This window comes from Bubalus bubalis, chromosome 3, assembly GCF_019923935.1.
Source record: "Bubalus bubalis isolate 160015118507 breed Murrah chromosome 3, NDDB_SH_1, whole genome shotgun sequence".
NCBI classification, from domain to species: Eukaryota; Metazoa; Chordata; class Mammalia; order Artiodactyla; family Bovidae; genus Bubalus; species Bubalus bubalis.
In genome coordinates this window covers 49,062,521-49,085,539 of record NC_059159.1, presented here as the reverse complement: position 1 = coordinate 49,085,539, position 23,019 = coordinate 49,062,521, and the positions used below count along the sequence as shown (strand labels likewise).

General features: G+C 42.7%; 1 protein-coding gene across 2 annotated transcripts in view; it reads right to left on the bottom strand.

Moving 5' to 3' along the window:
- Positions 1 to 591: 591 nt before the first annotated feature.
- The window catches only part of HEATR6 (HEAT repeat containing 6), a 32,669-nt gene continuing 10,241 nt past the window's right edge, over positions 592 to 23,019 (bottom strand). The window contains exons 8-20 of one of the 2 annotated variants that reach the window (XM_006048048.4): positions 21,520 to 21,821; positions 20,567 to 20,744; positions 16,537 to 16,743; positions 16,040 to 16,139; positions 12,800 to 13,155; positions 10,521 to 10,643; positions 10,073 to 10,159; positions 6,935 to 7,069; positions 5,989 to 6,111; positions 4,923 to 5,047; positions 4,029 to 4,125; positions 2,818 to 3,022; positions 592 to 1,567 (exon numbers count right to left, since the gene is read on the bottom strand). In XM_006048048.4, coding sequence (XP_006048110.4) covers positions 996 to 1,567; positions 2,818 to 3,022; positions 4,029 to 4,125; positions 4,923 to 5,047; positions 5,989 to 6,111; positions 6,935 to 7,069; positions 10,073 to 10,159; positions 10,521 to 10,643; positions 12,800 to 13,155; positions 16,040 to 16,139; positions 16,537 to 16,743; positions 20,567 to 20,744; positions 21,520 to 21,821 — 2,610 coding nt within the window. In that variant the 3' untranslated portion in view covers positions 592 to 995. The remainder of the gene's footprint in view (positions 1,568 to 2,817; positions 3,023 to 4,028; positions 4,126 to 4,922; positions 5,048 to 5,988; positions 6,112 to 6,934; positions 7,070 to 10,072; positions 10,160 to 10,520; positions 10,644 to 12,799; positions 13,156 to 16,039; positions 16,140 to 16,536; positions 16,744 to 20,566; positions 20,745 to 21,519; positions 21,822 to 23,019) is intronic. The other variant, XM_006048049.4, reaches the window with a different exon arrangement.

The window sequence follows — 23,019 nt, the reverse complement described above, 5'->3', positions numbered from 1 at the left end:
CTATGTACCCTGATTCTCAATTATCCACATCAAGTGGAAGTATGGGATCTTTTACCATATATCTCTAAATTCCTGACTGAAATCACTTACGATAAAGTTGGTGGTCAAGAGACATGCAAAATTTAAACATAAATAATGTTTCGGTGAGAAATGACTTTTATAACTGCTTGGGTATTATCAAAATATAATCTAAAAACCTCTCCTTGTTATCATGTAAATTAAACAAATAATCCTTTTTAAGGCACAAATCCAAAGGTGGCAAAATCACCAAAAATTCAGTATAGGGGACCACATTCTCCTAAGGGGCGTTAGGAAATTCAAATAGAAGCTGATGTTATGGCCAGGCTGAAATGGACACGGGTCTCGGCCAGAGGGCCCTGAACGCTAGTTCATCTTTACAGGGCTGTGGAGGGGGCATGAAGGGGGCTTCCAGGGGTGCCACTCGGGGAGCTCAGTGCAACAGCTATTTATCAACCTGAAAGGAACCGACTCAGTATTTTAGCAACCGATAGAGCTGAACCAGCACGAACTGGCTGAAGAGCAGCTCTGCTTGCAGCTTTCTATAAATGCAACTTGACAAAAATGGTAGACTATGGGCACACTGCTTTTACATGAGTTTATTACAAAAGAAAAACAATTCCCAGAGACACAATATACAACATTCTAACTCCTAAATCCTTTTGCTTTTTCCTTTTTTTAATACTCTTCTGAGACCACTCTTCAGAACCCAAGCCTACTCAGTCCACAGGACAACCCAACTCCTTGGCTCCCAGATGCACAAGTCAGAGGTTCCAGCAGCCACAGCCAAAGCCAAGGCAGTGAAACCACTCTGCAACGTGGATAAGCCCTCTGAGAAAAGTTTCAACAGCTGCTAACCCGCTCTAAATAAACAGTTAAAGGACTGTTTCTGCCCCTAAGATGAAACCCCACACATCTGATGCTCAAGCTCAGGTCTTCCTGTTTTCACTTGACACCTAGAAAGTATGGTAGACTATTCACCGATGGGTTAATCCTAAGGCTGCTACTTGAGATCCAGATGAGTCAAAATAAATGGTCAGGGTATCTTCCAAGAAGGCCACGATGGCCCTTTTGGCTGGGTCGCCAGCCAGTGCCTGGACACTGTTTATGTGCCCCAGGGCCGTTCTGACCATCTGGTCTCTTTCCTGCGGGTGGTGGGGTGCTCCGGTGTCATCTCTCTCTGTTCCTGATTTTAAAAACTGTAGGATATAGGACTGGACCATGTCCCCATGCAGTTCGAGGGTTTTCCTGATGCAGGACAGGTCTGAGGGGCTGGCCAAGCTCAGGAGGTGAATCAGCGCCTGGCAGATTTGGGTCCGCAGGCTGGCACAGTACTTGAACTCCAGAAAGTCTGTGGTGTCTTCGCTCTTCTGCAAGGCGGTGACCAGGGCATCCCAGATCTGAGCGTACTGCTCGACAGATCCATAGTGCTCCCTCCTGCGGGGAACGGCCAGGGCAGCGGCTGATCTGATGCGCACTTTGAAGTTCTTGCATGACGTCACAACTGATGTCAGGGCGTCGTAGGCCTGGGAGGTCCACGGGGCTGTTTCTAGAAAGAATCCATAGTCATTAGAGCAAATGCAGGTTTAAAAGTAAGTGGGGGGAGAGAGAGGGGGGCTGAGGGAAGCACATACACTAGTGCTCAAGTTAGTCCATGTTTTCACCTAATTCTCACTTAAAAAGCGGGTCCTGCATTTTATTGCAAAGGAAAAGAAAATACTGTTTAGGCAGTGACTGGGGGACAGAGTACTCAGATTAACTGGAGGCTCAATTTCCTAATACTGAGAAGATGATGCCCAGATTTCTGTCTTGGCTCCCTTCCTGTTGGCCCCAGAAAGTCAGCCAGCTTTATTCCTCGTCAGAGCTACCACTACACGCTCCGTTTTGGGAGTTCTTATTCCTTAAGATAGGCAGCAGAGTGAAATGCAGCTTCCTTAACGCTCCCAGCCCTTCCCGACTCCTCTGCTTCCTCTGAAGACAGGAGGGAGATACCCAGTTCAAAGAGTGCCAATGCCAAAGGCCACTTCAGGCTGCTTCCTCAGTGGATGAAGCCACGAGGCTCCCGGCTGACTAGTCTGCCTGGACGCTTCTGGCAGTACAAGGAGCAGAACAGACCTCCCTAAGGCGATGTAGGTTCTGCTGGTTCAGAAGAACGTCACCTCTCCAGGAAGCTGGCAATTCAAGCAAGTGGGATCTGGAGGCTGTGATCCAGACCCCAGAGCAGCTATCAGCCACTGATGATGGACCGAGGTGCAGGGCCTGTCATCCTGAGGCAGATCCCTCCCTGCCTGCAGCATTCCACCCCGGGGCCAACATCTCCTGTAGGATTTCCAGTTAAACCCTCTTTCTCCCATGTCTGTTTCCCCTTTAACTTTTTTCCCTGTTTGCTAAAACAATGTATGCTCACTGCAGAAAATTGTGAAAAATAAAAGCAGAAAAGAATCCTATTTATCATCCCATTGAGAGACAATCACTGTCAATATTTAGGTTAATTTCCTTTCAGTCTTTTTTCTACCCATTTATTGAGATCATACTGTAGAAACAATTTCCATATCTCATTTTCATTTGCTTAACATCAGAACTATCTTCCTAGATTATCAAAAACTTTCTGTAAATGTAATTTTAAGTGGCAACACAATACCCCTTTAAATATATAGACCATGATTTACCTCACCTTTTCCTTAAACTAGGGTGTTCAGTAAAATACCATGAATAACAGTGTGGTTTTATTAATAATGGAGACTGGTGTGTATTGCCCAAAGAAGCCCTCCATCAGAGAGAAGAAGGAGACGTTCTTACCGAGGGGAAGAGCAGGATTTTTAAATACATTTCCCATCGCATAACAGGCATTCCATCGGACTTTCATGGCGGCCTCAATCAGAACAGTAGAAATCAGGGCCTGGATAGCCTCCTCAATGATTTCAGCAAATCTGGGTTTTTCTATATGAGAAGGTTGCAGAAAATGGAGCAAATTTCCAAGGGCTCGGACTGCATTGCTTTTTACCTGGAGTAAGATGTAAAAGCATTAGAAATCTGTTTTGCCAAAGATATGTGTCAGAAAGTATAATTTTAGTTTAGAAAAAAAAATCAAAGCACCAAACAGGAGGCCCAAGACATCTTAAAGCAATGAGATAATGAAAATGTAGCTTGTAAAGGTGCAAGTTCTTAGAACTCTGCAAGGTCTCGTGGGGTCAACATTCTGAGTCATCAGAGAGGTGAGGTTCTACAGTTCCTTGCCCTGATTTTTTTAAAGTCAGATGGGACTTCAGAGAGGTCTATCTTCCTTGTTTTACAGAGATGGTGTGTAAGGCCCAGGGGCAAAAGGACACGGCTGATTTGCAGCAAGGCTTGGAAAACCTAGGTTTCATGATTCCAGTCCAACACTTTTCTGCCTAAAGTCTCAAACTTTGTAGCATACTAGAATCATCTGGGGAGCTTTTTTTAAGAAAACAAAAACCAATTCTGATTGAATTAACCTATGGAAGGGTTTCTCGGGTCTTCAGAACCACTAAGTCAAGCACTTGGTTTGGCCTGGTGCTATGCTAGGTGCTGTAATAAAAGGCATCTTGGAGTCCAATGAGGTATATGGAATGATTTTCAGGTCACAGATGAGGAAACTCACCTTCAGAGAAGTTAAATAATGCACCAAAGGTCACTCAGCTACTAAAGGGCAAGCCAGGATTTGAACTTGGCTGATGTCTGCTGACCCTAAAGTGCACGTCTACACTTTTAAAACTTAATAGCGTAACAGGGAATATTCAAAGCCAAGCTGCTCATCTTTCTGACTTGTCAATTCTACTAAGAGATTTTTGGAAAAAGCAAGCATGGAATAGTCTTACAAACGGCACTGATATTTTTCATGAGATAGGAAGGAAACTGTTGTATGGAGTGTACACTATACACCCTGAGCACACTCTCCATCTCCTTTGAACAGGGATAAATTTGGTGAGAGAGAACTGTAATACACCAAGTGTCTCACTGAGAAATATGAGGTTGTGCTGTCAGTCTACCTTGTCTTTATCCTTGGAAGCATCTATAGCTGACTGCAGCATCTTCAAGAGCAGGAGGCCTGAGAACTCTTCCTGGAAACTTGGGTCTGGTGTTTCCCTGTCCCACCCAAAGCAAGCAAAACATGTTAACTGTAAAACCCACCTAAACATACACATGTACAAATATACTCACTCAGTGTAATTACAGAAACAGCTCCACAAATCTGTTCAGATTACACTGAGAACTTATTTAGGGTTTACACCTTTTGATTTAGTAGGTCTACATCTAGGGATATAACCAAAAAGGGTATCTCACAATGGAGATTTCACGCACAAAAATGTTCAATGCATATAAAAGCCTACACTAACACGAACGTTCAGTTACAGGGAATGGCAAAATAATGAGTACATAGTGAAGACTGTGTAATAACAAATAACAACTTATAAACAGTCTACACAAGTCAGCAGAATGCTTATACATGTTACATGTCTACAGTGAAGGAACAAAAAGCAAGATACTTGTGTATGCGTAAGAGCAGTGGCCTCTGGAGAGGGAAGTTAGGGGATAAAGCTGTGAATATGTTACTTAAAAATATACAAATACAATATTTAAAAACAGGGCAACTATTACCAAGGTTTTGATTTTCTACTTTTATAGTTTTCACGTTTTCTATAATGTGGATATATTACTTGTATCAGCATACAGTATTTTATATATATATATATATATTAAAAACAGGTTACTAATAGTATATAAAACAAATATAAATACAGAATATAAAACAAAACAAAGCAGCAAGACTGACTACATAATGTAAGGGAATTACTGCTAATTCCTTTCTAGTAGGATCAAAGATGTCCTCTTAGGACCTTGGCCTTGGAAGTCAACCAGAGACAATGAGCTGAGTCACCTACATGTTGACAATCAGAGTGTCGGTCAGGTTGCCGAGGGACCAGGCTGCTTTGGCCCGGACATTAGGAGACTTGTCCTGAAGTGACGTCAATATTGCATTGGCTGTGTCTGCAACAAATATGACATCCTGTGAGGTAAACAAAACAGAACACTGTAGTTACCTTAAGAGTTCACACTGCTGCCTTCAAAGTTCTCAAATCTGTTTTCAGATAAAGCTATATAAGCCTTTACCACAAACTTGTATTTTTAAATCAAAGTTCATTTAATCAATTTACTGTTTTCTTATATGAAATTTAGACACTCATTAAAATTCTAGGGGAAGGTCTCCCACGATTCTGATACATGCCATACACACTCAAGGAGACTACAGATTTTGCTCTTGCAAACATCTTATAACCTGGCCTGTGACAATTATCTGTGAATCCTGCGCTTGGCTTGATGTCCACCTTGGGAAAAGATGTGAACAATGAAACACATTTGTAAGCACATCCTGTTCACTTACACACTTCTCAGTGAGATAAAGGTCACAAATAAGAGTGAAGGAGAAATTTGTCTCTTTGTATTAAAATTTTATTAACTTTCTAAATTATTACTATTGTATGGTAATGTCCCATTTCACTTCTTTTTTTCACTATATATTACTTTAAACATTCACTGGCCTAGGGTCCTGGGCAGAGTGCAAAATAGTTAAATGAACTATCAGTCAGTTCAGTCTCTCAGTCATGTCTGACTCTTTGTGACCCCATGAATCGCAGCACGCCAGGCCTCCCTGTCCATCACCATCTCCCGGAGTTCACTCAAACTCACGTCCATCGAGTCAGTGATGCCATCCAGCCATCTCATCCTCTGTCGTCCCCTTCTCCTCCTGCCCCCAATCCCTCCCAGCATCAGAGTCTTTTCCAATGAGTCAACTCTTAAAGACATTAGCATATTTTAGTAGCAATTAAGGAAACCAGATTACAAACCAATTTAATTGCCTTTACTGTCCACTTCAGGAGCTCTATATCATCACAAAGAGTAATAAAATGACTATAAAGAGGCACGGTGGAGCTATGTGGGCTCACTGACCTGTCTGAGACAAGGAAAAAGCACGTAGACCCCGAGGGCTCGCGAGGTAGCAGCTTTCACTAAACGGTTCTTGCTGTCGTTCAGCCCCAGCAGCATCGTGATGCACAGGATCTGCCTGTCGCTCTGCAATGAGAAAGGGAGGCCACGCAAAAGCGTGAGTGAAATAGTTGTGAGCCACTGCCTTCGACAAGTGACTGTGACACGTCTGTGTTGAATCCACAGTCAGGGAGGTGAGCACAACTGAGTCTTTGAGGCTAACTTGGCAGAGAACAAAGGTTCAACTCAGATCCAGTTAACATCAGAGGACCCACTCGAGACAGGGCTCACACAGCCTCGTGACTACATGTAACCTCTACCACTGTGGGAATCAGGTCATTTTGTTCTCCTACTTTAATCATGCTGCCTTCCTTATAAAAACTAATTTATATAAATAAGAAGGGATGCAAATGCCATTAAGGGCTAAAGGAAGCAGCAGTCTAAACACAACATGTATTGGGCACCAAAGTAGGCATTTTCACATGCTTCACATTATCACACATATCATTTCCATCTTACAGGTGATAAAACTAAATTTTATAGAAGTTAAGATAACCAAAGAGCTAGAAGGCAGAAGAGCTACTAGGATTTAAACCAACTAGGATTCAAATCCAAAGAGCTAGGATTTTCTAACTTATAGATTTGAAATCCTAAAATGTGACTTCAAAGCCTCTGCTACTCTCCCTCCCCTCCACCCCCAATCCTGCCTTCTAAGCACAGGGAGGAAAAACTCCCCTGAGACATTAAGATTTCAGTGCTGTTCTCCTCTGCCCTCACCCTATACTCAGGTAGAACATGCACCTTTTCCTCAGAGATGATGTTGAATACTGGTTCAAAAGAGTCAAAATCAAACTCAAGCTCTCATGCTTAGCATCACAAATTAAAGATGAGAAAACACCCCGAAGGTTACCGGCAGACTGCCGAAGGCTTCCGGCAAGATGGAAGACAGGGCGTCACAGGCGCTGGCCTGCAGCGTCGGGTGCTCTGCGTTCTGCAGGGCTCTGGGTAAAGGACCGTTGAGCATCGCGGTCCAGAACGCCAGCACCTGGAACAGGCAGAGCTGTAAGCGCGGCCCGGGAGACGGCAGTGGAGCCAGCGCGCCGCTCACACTGCCGCTCACACTACCGCCAGGCACCAGTGGCGGCGCGCTTTCCTTAAAGCAGTCGCTCGCTGTCAACGCTTTCACTAGTACTTCCTAGCAGCAACGAAAGGAACTTTAGAAAGCACCTGCTTAAACGCTTCCACAGTCTGGTACAGTGAGGCAGCAACAGTGACAGCAGTAATGGGGACAAGAAGAGGACAGCATCAGCTTATACTCTAGACAGCTTCCCAGCGCCAGGCGCTGCCCTGCGTGCTTCCCACGTATCAACGCACTGCATGTTTAAAAAACATTTATTTATTTATTTAGGCTGTATTGAGTCTTAGCTGAGGCACCTGGGATCTTCTTGCTCGTGGCATGTGAACTCTTAGTTGCGGCATGTGGGATCTAGTGCTCCCACATGACCAGGCATCAAACCCAGGCCCCCTGCACTGGGAGCATGCAGTCTTAGCCACTGGACCACCAGGGAAGTCCCCCCATGAACTCTTTAATTTCAGCCCAACTAAATGAAGAATATATCATTATCTCCATTTTCACACAAGGAAACTGAGGCACAAAGAGGTAACCTGCTAGTGGGCAGCAGGGCTGGACTTGAATCAGATCAACTGGCCCGCAGCCAGGCGCTCTTTCCACCTGCCCTCGGTGGGCGCAGGTTGGAGCTCCAGGGTGGCCCAGAGGCTGTGCGCTGGATCCAGAGGCAGAGCTGGGGCTGAGGCCTCCAGCCGCTGCTTCCAGTCTTGCAGCCTTGGGCGGTCGCTGAACCTAAGTTTTGGTTCCTCTTCAGTAAAAGCAGGGCAAAAACATCTACTTGGCAGAGTTTGTGTGATAATAAAATGTAAGACTGTGTGTAAAGTCTCCAGCACAGCGCCTGGTGCACAGTGGAGATTCTTCAACTGAACAATAAGCTCTGTTTTGAGCACTTGGAAGATGTTCTCACTTCAGTGCCCCTCAAGGGAGGTATCTGCAAGTGCCTTTAACAGTTTCCTTCTTATGCTTTTAAAAGCCCTGAAGAATCACGCCCCCGATGCAAATCTGTCTGGGCTTTTGGTGTCTCCATTTCCTCCCCATGGACCTAGTCCTGAATCTTACCATGTACCCATGTGCCAGTTCTTTCACCTCCACAATCCTATCACCCAGACCCCCAATCTGGGCCCTCTTGCCCCAAACCAGAAGATGACAGACAGGTGTGGCTGCTAGCCTTCAAGCTGGCCCCCAAGGATTCTCACCTCCTGATGTTTAGGAGGCCATCCCCTTCCACACTGACTTGGGCTGATCAGTGAGGAACTTCCAAAGCTAGGTCATAAAAATCCTATAGCTCTATCTTGCTCTCTTAATTAAACTGCTATAATGGTGGCCAGGGCATTCCTGTGGCTCGGTGGTAAAGAACCCACTGTGGGAGATGCAGGAAACGTGGGTTCAACCCCTGGGTCAGGAAGATACCCTGGAGTAGGAAATGGCAACCCACTCCAGTATTCTTGCCTGGGAAATCCCACAGACAGAGGAGCCTGGTGGGCTACAGTCTTTAGGGTCACAAAAAGTGAGACACGACTTAGCAACTGAGCACGGGTGGCCGGCTGCCTTGTGCAGAGAAGACTCCAGCAGCTCTCTGGGGAGGTCCTCAAGGGGAGCGAGCGAGTGAGATCTGCCGCCAGGCAGCGCTAAGCTGCAAGGTATGTGGCTGAGAGAGACACCGCAGAAGAGGTGCCACCCTCCTTTGTTTAATTCGGCTGACTGCAGCGCCTGCCAGCGTCTGGCTGTAGCCTCATGAGACCTCAGCCAGAACCATCAGGTCAGCTGCCCCCAGTTCCTGGCCCACAGAAACTATGTGAGAGAATAAATGTAGGATATGGCTTTAAGCTGCTAAGTGTTTAGGATAATATCAGTCAACAGTATATCAGTAATACAGAAAGTCTATCCCTTTTTGACATATGAAATAATACCGAAGTGTGAGTGGTTAAGAGTCTTGCCCAAAGTCACATGGAGCAAGAGAACAAGACCTGGATTAAACCCAGGTCTGTCTGATGGCGAAGCTCAACAACTCCCTGCGAATGGTGACACTTCAGTTTTAGTGACTGTCTAGGGAAGGACCAGGGCTACACATTCTTAATTCCCTACATGGAGCAAGAGAACAGACCTCGATTAAACCCAGGTCTGTCTGATGGCGAAGCTCAACAACTCCCTGCGAATGGTGACACTTCAGTTTTAGTGACTGTCTAGGGAAGGACCAGGGCTACACATTCTTAATTCCCTACAAGGACGACAGAAACAGGGAAGAGCAAAGGAACGGGCAGGCTGAGGAGGGCAGAGGGAGAAAACCTCACTCATGTAGAGTTGACTTTGCTTTTGGCACATGTAGAAGGCTTCTCTGGTGGGCTCACGTGTTCCTCCTCCAGAGAATAACTGGCACAGTGTGGAGGGAACACAAAGAATCGATGATCACAAAATCTAATGGAAATAATGGGGAAAGGGGCTGGCAGTGAAGGGGTTAAGGAAATTAAGATTCATTGAACATCTATCTGGCAGTTTTCACACCTCATTCAATCTTCCAAAAGTCCAATGAGTCAAGGATTTTTATTCTGCTTTATAACAAGGAAATTATGTTCATAATATTCATTAAGTGGTTTAATCTCATGACTTTGTATTCCAAATCCTGGGCTCCTCCCAGCATTCTAGTCTGTCTCTTGGGCATAATGAGTAACAGAATTAGGTTTTGTGCAACAAAACTGGTTCCTCCATTGCTGGCTCTATGTTACACATTACCACATATTGAACTGCCAATAAAATGAAATGCAAATAAAACCTACTCATCCTAAATTATAAACCATAATTTCCGATACTGAAAGAAACCAAAAATACTTTCTGATACCGAAAGAAACCATCACTGAACCTCAAAATAAAACTGACTGAAGCACTAAGAAAAGAGAAAACCATGAATACACATTTACTTACCAAGGGGACTGGAACTCTCTGATCAGGTGCTACGGAAGAATCTGGTTTATACTGGTGTATTAAGCTGGTACCCAGTTCTTCCAGAAGCTGCCAAGATAAAATAAACAGATTATCAGAGATGAATATTAGAACCAAGGAGGTAAAAAGCAACTTCAATTTACAGATTACTTCAAATCAAGGGGAAAAATAATTTCCAATTGCTTTTCTTTCTTTCCTCAGCAACTCCCATCTCGGAGGCATTCTCAACAGGAGCAAAATCACCAAGTATATTTCATTAATTTATTACCAAATCAATTTTTTTGGTTTATATGTAGAGCTGAAAATAGAAGAACGTATCACTTCCCTCCCTGAAACGTCCTAAAGAAACTCAGAACTCATGGACATGTGGCAGAGGATAGAACCTAAAAGGAGGAAAAGAGAAAAGCACATGGCTTTTAATGAAAATTACCTTTGCTCCATGAAGCTGGATAGATGGATCTGCCTCCCCCAGGCACTTGCAAATCACCTCTCCAAGCTCCATCAAGTAGACCTGCGTCATTGAAAAGTAGCCCCTTGCCAGATGAGCCAACACCTGCAAAGAAAACGGGATTAACCCTGAGAACGGAATGCAGGATTGCAAGATCCAAAAGTGTTCCAGTATTTCAGAAATCACTCACACTCAACAAGGGGCTTAAACCTGATGTTGAATAACATGAAAAACAACCACAATCTTTATTTTATGACTAAAAATCAACTAAGCGCTATCATATAATTTTATGGTGCTTTATAATCTACAAAATGTGTTTAAGATTATAATTATTGTCTCAAGCTGGGAACAATTTTTCAAAGGTGGTATTAACTAAATAGTCTAGCTGAAGAAACTATGACTGAAAAAGTTTAAGAGGTTAAAGTGTTGTGCATTAGTCGCTCAGTTGTGTCCAACTCTTTGTGACCCCATGGACTGTAGCCCACCAGACTCCTCTGTCCATGGAATTCTCCAGGCAAGAATACTGGAGTGGTTGCCATTCCCTTCTCCAGGGGATCTTCCTGATCCAGAGATTGAACCCAGGTCTCCTGCACTGCAGGCAGATTCTTTACCAACTGAACCACCAAGAGAAACCCTAAGAGGTTAAAGGACATGTGTAATATCAATCAGATAATTAGCAGCAGACGCCAAGACCAAACCTGTGTCTTAGGTCATACCTGAATACAGAAAAAACCAACACTTTAATATTCAGTTCCCAGTTACAGCTAGCTGCACTGGGAGCCAACCCCATACACTAACACACCTGCAGAAAGCGCAGCCCAGGAGCAACAGAAGGGCAGTCGCCACTCACAGAGGGGACACTCCTGGAGCACTGGGCTCTGGTGACCTGTGGGAACCATACTACCAGGTCTCAGAGTTCACCTTCTACACTTAGCCACTCTACCAAGAACAGGAGATGCAGCTGCTCTACCTGATACATACAAACAGAGGATTAGGCAAAATAAGTGCCGAATTAATAAGATTAAACAAACACTTTAATCTAGGGTGTCTACTAATAAAGCAGATCTAACAAAATATTTTGTTGTCTCTAAGCAGATATAACAAAATATTTATTCCTTCAAAGGAAGAGAACCACCCTAGATTAAAGTTTTTGTTTTTTCTGTATTCAGGTATGACCTAAGACACAGGTTTGCCAACAAAGGTCCATCTAGTCAAGGCTATGGTTCTTCCAGTAGTCATGTATGGATATGAGAGTTGGACTGTGAAGAAAGCTGAGTGCCAAAGAATTGATGCTTTTGAACTGTGGTGTTGGAGAAGACTCTTGAGAGTCCCTTGGACTGCAAGGAGATCCAACCAGTCCATTCTGAAGGAGATCAGCCCTGGGATTTCTTTGGAAGGATGATGCTAAAGCTGAAACTCCTGTACTTAGGCCACCTCATGCAAAGGGTTGACTCACTGGAAAAGACTCTGATGCTGGGAGGGATTGGGGGCAGGAGGAGAAGGGGACGACAGAGGATGAGATGGCTGGATGGCATCACAGACTCAATGGACGTGAGTTTGAGTGAACTCCAGGAGTTGGTGATGGACAGGGAGGCCTGGCGTGCTGAGATTCATGGGGTCGCCGAGTCGGACACGACTGAGTGACTGAACTAAACTGAAGCAGATATAAGACCAAAGAGAAGTAAAGTAAACATTTATTTTAATTTTCAGATGCAGATATCAAAGATAAACTCTATAATTTCTTTCAGAATTATTATATAATCTATAACAGCGATTGGCCATATAATACCTGAGATGACTAAAATGGCTGGCAACGGATGAATCTGACATTTTACAACCAAGCCCCTCCACCTATCCCCCCAAAACAAAACAACAAAGCATTCACACCTAAAACGTGAATTCACGCACAATTCCCACTAATACCAATGACACATGGCTTGGTTTTACATTATTTTCAGACTTACTCCTCATGAAGTAATCACGCTGTGAAGAAAGAATGTGTGTGTGTGTGTGCATGCGCATGCTAGGTCACTTCAGTTGTGTCTGACTCTTTGTGACCGGCTCCTCTGTCCAAGAGATTCTCCAGGTGAGAATACTAGAGTGGGTTGCCATGCCCTCCTCCAGGGACTCTTCCCAACCCAGGGATCAAACCTGTGACTCCTGCATTGCAGGCAGATTCTTTACTGCTGAGCCACCAGGTAAGCCCCGTGAAGAAAGAACGATTACTTCCATTTCAGAGAAGAGGAAATGAAACCTCCTACCTGCAAGGCCTCCAACCGCATGGGGAATGGCTCATACACGCTTCCTCCTGCAGAACCAGCATCACTACCTGAACAGGAATCCTCCCTGGGCAGAACAACAATGGAAATGCAAAGTCGAATGAGCCAGCAGGGCTCTGAAGACAACTTTGGTGAGCTAACAGCTCCTTCTTCTACATAGGGTCCTGAAGGGGCCTTCTTCCACCATTCAGGAGGACTGAGGTGAGGAGTGGCTGAGCTGCTGCCGCTGAGTCCGGAAGAACAGGGCTGTTGTAGAAGTAGCTGGACTTCAGGTAAAGGTGCATGAGTGGACACTATGGCTCCCAACAGTGTGAGACTTGACACACGAACATTAACGTCTGTCAAAGGGAACAGTAAGAACCTATCACCATGGGAACGGTGACCATAGAGATCATAATTATCCCTGCAGGCAATTAAGAATTCTGACTTTCTTGTTTAACCTGAATCTAATTAAACCTCTAGACAGTACTTCCAGTTTACAGGAAACACATGTGTAAGTTAAACAACATCATAAGGAAAATATCCCACAAATTGAGGGTGAGACATACTGTAACAACTGGTAGGACTTCCTGGGTGTTCCAGTGGTTAAGAATCCACCTTCCAATGTAGGGGACACGGGTTAGACCCCTGGTTGGGGAACTAAGGTCCCATGTGACTCAAGCAACTAGGGAGATGCCCCTGCACACCACAAAGAAGACCCAGTGCAGCCAAAAAAAAAGACAATTGGCTTAGACCCTTCCAAAATCAATCATGAAAGAAAAGAAAAAGAGTGGTGGGCCACTGTAGAGTCCAAAAGGCTAACGTGAGGGGACAGGACAAGATGGCACAGTAGGAAGATGCTAGGCTCTCTTCTCATAGAGAGGAAAATTACAGTCATGTAGAGCTACCATCTCAGAGAACAACCTGATGACCAGCAGAAAAAATTTTCCACAACTAAATTTTTTTTTTAAAGCCATATTGAGACAGGTAGGAGGGGCAGAGACATGGTCTGGGAGGGACCTACACCCCTTGAGTGTTACAAACCATAGGCAGGAGGGATTTCACAGCCTCAGAGGTCCTCCTGAGGAGTGAGGGTTCTGAACCCAATGTTGGGCTTCCCAGCCCAGGGGACCTGCACCAGGAAGATGATTCCCCCATAAACCAGTGGGGGTTACACCTGAAAGAGAGTCGGAGGGCTGTAGAGAATTGTAAATCCACTCCAAAAGGCTGTGCACAAAAACTCACTGGCTCCAGGTTATGGCACACAGCCAGCAGTTTGAAAAGAAGCTCATCAAAGGAGGAGGTTCACTGACTACTAATAAAGCATGAGCCTGAGGGTTTCTGACAAGCTAGCGAGTGCCACTTAAAAAAAAAATTTTTTTTCCCCCCGTCTCTCTTGCTCTCTCTACTTAGCCAGGCACCGGCAGGTACCTGTTCTGACTCTCGCCATTTAATTTATTAGCATGCATCTGTGGATCCCACCCAACACATGCTCGTCTAATTCAGTTCCCAGTTACAGCCAGCTGCACTGGGAGCCAACCCCATACACTAACACACCTGCAGAAAGCGCGGCCCAGGAGCAACAGAAGGGCAGCTGCCACTCACACAGGGACACTCCTGGAGCACTGGGCTCTGGTGACCTGCGGGAACCATACTCCCGGGCCTCAGAGTTCACCTTCTACACTTAGCCACTCTACCAAGAACAGGAGATGCAGCTGCTCTACCTGATACATACAAACAAAAGAGGATTAGGCAAAATAAGACAGGTCTCAATAAGTTTAATAAGACTGAAATCATATCAAGCATCTTTTCAGACTAAAATCCTATGAGACAAGAAATCAACTACTAGAAAAACACAAACAAGTGGAGTCTAAACAACATGCCACTAAACAACTGAAAAAAATCAAAAAGCAAAACCTTGAGACAAATGAAAATGCAAACACAGTGTTTCAAAATCTACTGCGTAAAGCAAAGGCTGTTCTAAAAGAGAGATTCATAGCAATACAGGCCTACCTCAGAAAGTAAGAGAAATCTCAAACAAACCATTTAACCTCATACCTAAAGGAACTGAAAAAAGAAAAACAAACTCAAAGGGAAAATAAAGATCAGAGTAGAAATAAATAAAATGATACACACACACACAAAAACAATAGAAAAGATCAATGAAACCAAAAACTGGTTCTCAAAAAGATAAACAAAATTGAAAAATCTTTAGCCAGACTCATCAAGAAAAATAGAGGGTCCAAATCAATAAAAGAGTCTGAATAAAAGGGCCCAAATTGCAAAGAGTCAGACATGACTGAGCGACTGAACTGAACCGAAATCTGTAAAATCAGAAATGAAAGAGAAGATACAACCACCACAAAGGATTTACAAGAGATTACTATAAACAGTTCTATGCCAACAAATTGGACAACCAAGAAGAAATGGATAAATTTCTAAAAACATTCAATGACCAATTACTAGTAATGAAATCAAATCACTGATCAAAAAATTCCACCCAAAACAAAAGCCCAGGACCAGATGGCTTCAAGGGTGAGGTAAATTCTACCAAACATTTAAAGAAGACTTAATACCAATCCTTCTCAAACTATTCTAAAAAACTGAAGAGGAAGAAATACTTCCACATTCACTGTATCAGGCCAACATTACCCTGATAGCAAACTAGGTTTTATATTCTACTTCTTTCCAAAAAGAGGAGGATGTCTATATGTCTATCCATTTTCTACTTATATCTAAAGACTATGAATTATTATATACCAGAGCAGAAGTGAAGGAGTGAAGTCAAAATCGCTCAGTTGTGTCCAACTCTTTTGAGACCCCCATGGACTATATAGTCCATGGAATTCTCCAGGCCAGAATACTGGAATGGGTTGCCTTTCCCTTCTCCAGGGGATCTTCCCAACCCAGGGATTGAACCCAGGTCTCCCACATTGTGGGCGGATTCTTTACCAGCTGAGCCACGAGGGAAGCCCCACTAGAGCAGAACCCCTACAATTTGCTCAGTCTTAATTCTAAAGGGATACTCCAGTCACTGCACTGATGCATTGAAAAGGCACTGAACTTTACAGCTGATTCTCCAAGTTATTTCTTATCAAAAGTAGGGTTCTGGCGATAGCTGGTTCCCCTCAAAGTTTGAGGATAATAAACAGAATTATCTTAGTGTTATAAAAATGTTCTGAATATTTTAAACTAGTAATCTAGATTTTATTGATATAAAGAAGCAATCAAACTACCACCAACCTTTGTGGCGGATATAAGGTTTTATCTGGTTCCAGACTTTGGTCAGCAGGCTGAGTTTCAGACGGTTATAAGGTGAATTTGATACCAAGTTTGCAAGACACTACAAAACACAAAGAGTAGCTCATTAATGGGCCTGATTAAGCCGCAGCACAGAGACAAAATTTAAAGCATTTAATTAAAAAACAAAAGTCTTTATATTCATTTGAAAATCAGTCTTTTTTTTTCTTTTCCCTTTGTAAAGGGAAAAGGGCACTTAGTACAACTTAAAAGGAACTGTCTTAGTAAATCATTTATTTGGCCATACAAAGAGATCACATATACAAAGATCACATATAGCTGTGATCAGACAAGTAGGAAGAACAGACTTCCAATCAGGTTATCTTTAATAAAATTACTTATATTCTTAAGTCAATTTATTTGTGGGCAATATAAACATTACACAAAACTGAAGTAGAGAAAGTGCCTCTGCCAACTCACTGATATCTTGGCACATTTACCTTAATTATCTGAGTGAGGGTCTGTGAGGATGATTCCGCCACCAAAGCTAACAAAAGACATCTGTGCAACTCTTTAATGCTGGAAGCGATCATTACGGAAAAGGGAGTGAAAGCCCTTTTGTGGTCACTGGTATCTTCAGCAACGGAAAGAAACTGCTTTGAGCCTTCCAAGATGGCAGATAAAACTTGCAGGGCACAGGCACGTGTCTGAAATTTCAGAAGGATTCACTTCAGTGAGTTAAAAATCAGGAGTCAAATCCCCTTCTTCCTATATATACTTTTCATTTTCAAAGTATTTAGATAATTTTAATTAGACGAACAAAGGCAATGCGATTTCTATCAGGTCCTAAAAGTAGCTGTGGACTAAGGCACTTGCACCGTCATTCCCTACCCTCACTTAAAAAAAAAACAAAGAACTTTAAATCACATTGCTCTTAGGTTTTCTTACTATAGGGAATGAGTCTAAGCTATACCATAGTATAGAAACCTAAAATCACGAGCATGAAAATAACTTAAGGACGAGAAGCCTAGTTTAGTCAAGCATAAAGCCAACGGACAAGAGATAAGTCAACAGCCTGTGGGGTGGAAAAAGATAGACCCATCTACAATCTGTTTTACATCAAAGTTCCTGAGGACATTCTGCTTTACATTCTACCCTAAAGCATCCATGAGCGCTCAGTGTCAATTAAATAGGATATGTGGAACTCCATGCATACTCAGCTTGGCAGACACCATTACTGACCAACTTTCAAAAATATTCTTAGGTACAGAAAATAACACTAGCTCCAATAAAAACCTTTGATACTCAAAGAAATACTATTAAACATAACCTTATGGATGGAAGGAAAGTGCGCACACCTCTGTCAGCAGGCTGCTGGCATCTGTCAGGGATAGTGCCTTTGAATCGAGATTTTCTTTATAAGCTTAATTACTTTTAATTGGTACTCTGACAATTCTGCGGCATTAAAAATCAGACAGCAAAAAATAAATGGAAAGAAAGCCAAATTTAACCAAAATGGAATGTAGGTGATAAATGCAGGACTACTAATGGAACAGTACTGTACCGTCTTTGGCCAGCTCACCCCAAAAGGCCAATTGAAAAGACTTAAAAAGCAAGGAATCAACATTATAACTTTAGGATCTAATCTAAATATTTACTCAGTAAGAAGCACATCGGAGTTTGGTGTGAAAAAGGTTTTCCAGAAAATCTTCAACTGTGTTATCTCCAAATTGCTGTTGTTGTTCAGGAGTTAAGTTGAAACAAATCATTTCTACATGCCTTTTATAGAGTAGAATCATAAACAAAAAAACCAAAGTTTTTGTGAGAACAAATTTATAGTACAGCAGAATGAGTCTTTGGAATTAAGCATAATCACTTGTTAGGAAGTTGACAATGTATGAGGACAGTGGTGTGTGTGTGTATGTGTGTGGTGTGTGTGCGTGGGGGGGCGGGGGTGGACAGAGAGCTCTCAAGCACAAGTCAGCTGATCCAAGAACTTAGATAAGGGGTTACCAAAACTTTTCTGTAAAGGGCCAGTAGTACAAATTTTATATTCTAGATTTTGCACACCACAGAGTCTTTGTTGCAACCACTCAACTCTGCTATGGCAGCACAGACACTGTATAAATAAATAAATATTTCTGTTTTCAAATAAAATTTTTCTTTTTGACAGTGAAATCTAAATTTCATATAATTTTTGCATGTCACAAAATATTCTTTTTATTAAAAAAAATTAAAGCATTAAAAACCACTTAACTCATAGATCATACAAAATCTGGTAGTGAGCCAGATTCAGCCCATTGGCCATAGTCTGCCAACCCTCTGATGAGACGACTGGCTGGTCTTAACTGAAAAAGGAAGATGTTATGCTCAAGAAACTGCCATTTCTATAAAATGTAATTAAAATCTACAATTTCAAGAGCTTGCCAACCAAACAAAATTAAAAGCCAAGCTGTAAACAGAAACTAATATTCAAAATAAAAAGTTTTCAGCTCAATTAACTTTGCTTCCTAACTGGGAAAAAGCATTTGTAACTATCACAGATGAAAACAAAAGAATGTCAGTGAGGGGCTTCCCTGGTGGCTCAGTGGTAAAGCACCCACCTGCCAATGCAGGAGACACAGTCTGGTCCACATCCTGGCCCCGTATGACCCCACAGGCCTGTGCAGAGCAACTAAGCCTGTGCACCACATTGTTGAGCCTGCACCCTAGAGCCCATGCTCCGCAACAAGAGACGCCACCTGCGCACTGCAACTAGAGAAGAGCCCCCACTCAGCGCAGCTAGAGAACAGTCCACAAAGCAAAGAAGACCCAGTACAGCCAAAGTAAATAAATAAAATTATACATAAAAAATTTCTCAGTATGTCAGTGACGACTGTGCTTCCAGCTGAATCCACCACAGGTTTACACCAGAGCTGCCATGACCTGCAAGCCATCATCAGTGTGCACGTGCGGAGGAGGCATGACACTACCGTCCTGTCATGTTTCATCCTGGCTGAGGGAGACCTCAGTCTCTGCCCCCAACTCCATACTCAACAAGCACCCAAGAAAACGACCACTCAGCTCTTACACGTGGCTGCACCTTTAAATCTAGGTCTGATCAATCCAGAATGCTATTCCATTCCAGTGACATGAACTAGGTACTTTTCATTTTCACACATAACTTTCTAGCAGTCTTTCTAAAAAGCCTCTCTCACCGATAAAACACTTCTTAACATCATTAAACATTTCAAAAATAAAAAAGATATAAATATCATGAAAATTATGTCAACCTACTTTCTTCTGCATATTCTCAGCTATTTACTGCAGTTCTGTTCAGCTGGAGGGTCTTCAAAAATATAAATACATATATATATTTTTTCAATTTTTAAAGCAGTTTTCCTTCCAATTACTAGAATGTCCTCATTAGTTATTATTTGCCACCATCATTTTCCATTTTCCTCCCAGGTTCTCATTTGTTTATGATTCAGTCAGTCGGAAACATTTTTACCAGTTTAACTATTTAGTATAGAGAGTATCTGAAATTACCCTATAAAACATTTGTGCTCATAATTGAGGCTAGTTTATTTTTCTTCACTCTATGAAAAATGTCGAAGGGTCATTTAGAAGTTTCCTTATATAGTAATTAGCTAATCAAGGAGATGATCAAAGGGAGTTCCAATGCATTATGAATTGCTAGCCTTCCTCCTTGCTTTTAAGGGAAAAATTCTAAAAACAGAAAAGAAATAATACTATTGACCTCATTAAAACTATTTACTTTGAGAAAGTAGGTTGGTTACCTGAGGACATGAGATACCATTCAGCATGACTTTTTAATGTTCATTATTGTAAGGGGAATCTAAACAGCAGACTACTTTCCTTATTTGGGTAAAAAGCTAACTTCCGGAGAAGAGTTAACATATCCAAGAAGAGGCAAATATCTGATCAGCCACAGCTACCTTGCTGTAGCTATCCACGACTGCCAAGTTATTTTTTCTTCTTTTTTAAAAACAAGTTTTTCTCATTAGACTATGTATTACTATTTATTACTATGATTTGAAAAATACGGAAAAGTAGGAAGAAAAAAAACCACGTTGGGATCATAAAATTCTCTATCCAATACTTTCATAAAACATCATCCACATTCCCCAGCCTTACATATCTTTCATAACCACTATATCATGATATTCCAGTGCGTATTTAAGCCATTTTGAATTTTTTTTCTATTGTAAACACCATGGCAACACTATCATAAAAGAAACGGACGCACAGCTGCTTCAGTGCAGTTCAGAGAGGACACTGAAGCAGCAACGCAGCGTGCTCATGCTCCAAGCCAGCCCTGGGGCAGGAGGCCGCAGCGTGGTCTCCTTCAACCTGACAGCCACATAAGCCCTATCCTCCTATCCCCCTGCCCATCGAGTGCTTCTCAAGTCAGGACTTGGGTCAGTATTAGTAACAGCCTTGTTCTGATATGATCAGATGGGGCAGAGGGAACAACAAAGACTTGTGAAGTCGTCCTAGTTGTAACACTTAGAATTTAAATGCTCTTACCTTTGGAGAAGGATCTTTTAGCGTAAGAGTCATCAGGGACACAGACTGTGGGCTTCCAAGCTCTGGTGTATCAGGAACAAAGGCTGACCAGTAGCCATATAGAACTTTTTTTTCTATTGATTTTATAGTAGAAAGAAAACACGCTAATGCTCCTTGGCGAACTCTGGCTTGGTAAGACCTTTAACAACCAAAAGAAGGAAGAAAAAAGTCTTTTAATTGCTTTTAAAAACATGAGCATGAAACACTATTTTTTACAGGCAACTCAAATGATACAGTGAGAAATTCAGCATTCCACTCCACATAAGTCTGAAAGATGCTAACATATTTTTTAAATTATTTCAAAATGTGGTCAAAACATGTTAAAGCAATTTGTTTACATAACAAGTTAATAGGGTTGATAGTTAAAAAAAAAAAAAACTACTAGCTAGCAAATAAGAGGGCAACATTTTGATATTAGGAAATTAGTATACAATATGAGATACTCCAGAGTACCCATTCATCCAACAGACAGGTACTGAGAATACCTAAGTATGTGCCAGGCACTGTGCTGAGGCTGGAAGACAGAAACAAAGCTCCTGCCCTTGACAAGCTTATTATGGCAAAGAAAGACAGTTAAAGAGACTTTAGCACAGTAATCAGAGATGAGTCACATAAGGGAGTGACTGGAATAGGGAGTCAGAAAAGGTTTCTCAGAGCGTGACTGTTGAGCTCACATAGAAGATGAGTAGTGGTTAATAAGGCAGGAGGCAAAAAAAGGAAAAGAAAGAATAAATCCAGGCAGAGGAACCACATGGACAAAGGCAGAGGAGAGAACAATGCGAACTGCAGAGTAATGCAAAATCCCACATAAATGAGAATCTTCAAGTTACAGCACGTGCAATAGACTTTAAAGTTATGAGCTTATACACTCAATTCAGAATATAAAGCATAAAAATATAACAAAATACTACTACCTCACTTTATTCTGCATGCCTCCTTCAGCATCAGAATAGTCTGACTCACTACTGCTGACCCTCTTCCAACTGGAAGAGCTGAAGGGTGAAGAGACTCGGTCTTTTCCTGCTGCTCCACTTGCAGCTAACAGCAAACTCTGAGCACCCGGGGGGGAGGGGCACTGAGTGTCCCCTCTGTGCAGGTTCAGTCTGCCTGCGCCAGCGACTGGGGCCACTTCTCTTTCACCACTGGACTCCTCCTCCTCCTCCTCCTCTCTTTGCTGGATTTTCTTCGCTTTTACTTTTGATTTTTTCTTTTTATTCTGATTTTAGGAGCAAATGAAAACATGCACATGATAGCTATTGGTAACTTCTCATTTGATAATTACTTAGTATGTCCCCAACATGTAGTATGGACAAAGAAGAGGAGAAGAGAAAAAAGCGGCACTCACTCAACACTCTCTGTGTCAGGCACTACGCTAAGTGCTGACGTACACCTTTCTGGACTGTAAGAAACAAGGTGTGAGATACATGGGACAGAGCAAAACGTGTCATCTGGGTTTAAACACTATTGCTGTGAGCCGGGGCAAATCATTTAGCTTCGCTGAGCTTGCCCGTCCTCATCTGTTTAAGTACGAGCTAATGCCACCTGCCTTGCACGGCTGTGAAAGCATTCAGGCTTTTCAACAGAGGTTCTGCAAGAGATTGAGGTCACAGAAAATGACCTGGGTGACTGTCTTCTCAGTTCTCCCAAATAGGATACACAGCTAGTACCACTCTAGATGCCTAGGAGAAACGTGACTCCATTACATACAATCTATGTTTTAGGGCACTGCTGCTGCTGCTAAGGCGCTTCAGTCGTGTCCGACTCTGTGCGACCCCATAGACGGCAGCCCACTGGGGCTTTGTAAATACAATGTAAACACCAATTTCTTCCTTTCTTCTACTTGCTTCTCTCAGACATCCAAAGGTCTTTGGAATCTGTGCCCTCCTCTGCATGCCCAAGGTCCCTAACCTCATCACCTCTACCTTGGATAATTACTGTGGCTCCAGACTTCTTACCCTTTTACTTGCTACCACCGAGATTTTTCTGAAATGCAAATCTGATCATATCACTCCCCTACGTTAAGATTCTTCATTTCTACCACCTAAAAGATAAAAACCCAACCTCCCTAGCACAGGGTTGAAAGACCCTTATGATTTGGCCTCTGCTACATACCTGCCCCACCTTCCCTTCTGCACACCTGACACTCTAGCCCACTGGTTAATAAATAGGCTGCATGCATTCACACTCCCCATGGTTGTTATCCATTGCTCTCTCAGGAAAAAACTCTCTCCTTCCTTCTCTGTACTCATTCCTGAGGCTCCGGTGAGCTACTGTGTCTTTTAAAAAAGCACTCCTTACTTGTCTATTGGTTGCCCTGAATGTGCCCCTAGAATATGCTGTAGATATTCTGATGAAAGAAATCATAAGACTGCAATATGGTTGTTTGTTTATCCACCTTCACCTTCTCCCTCAAA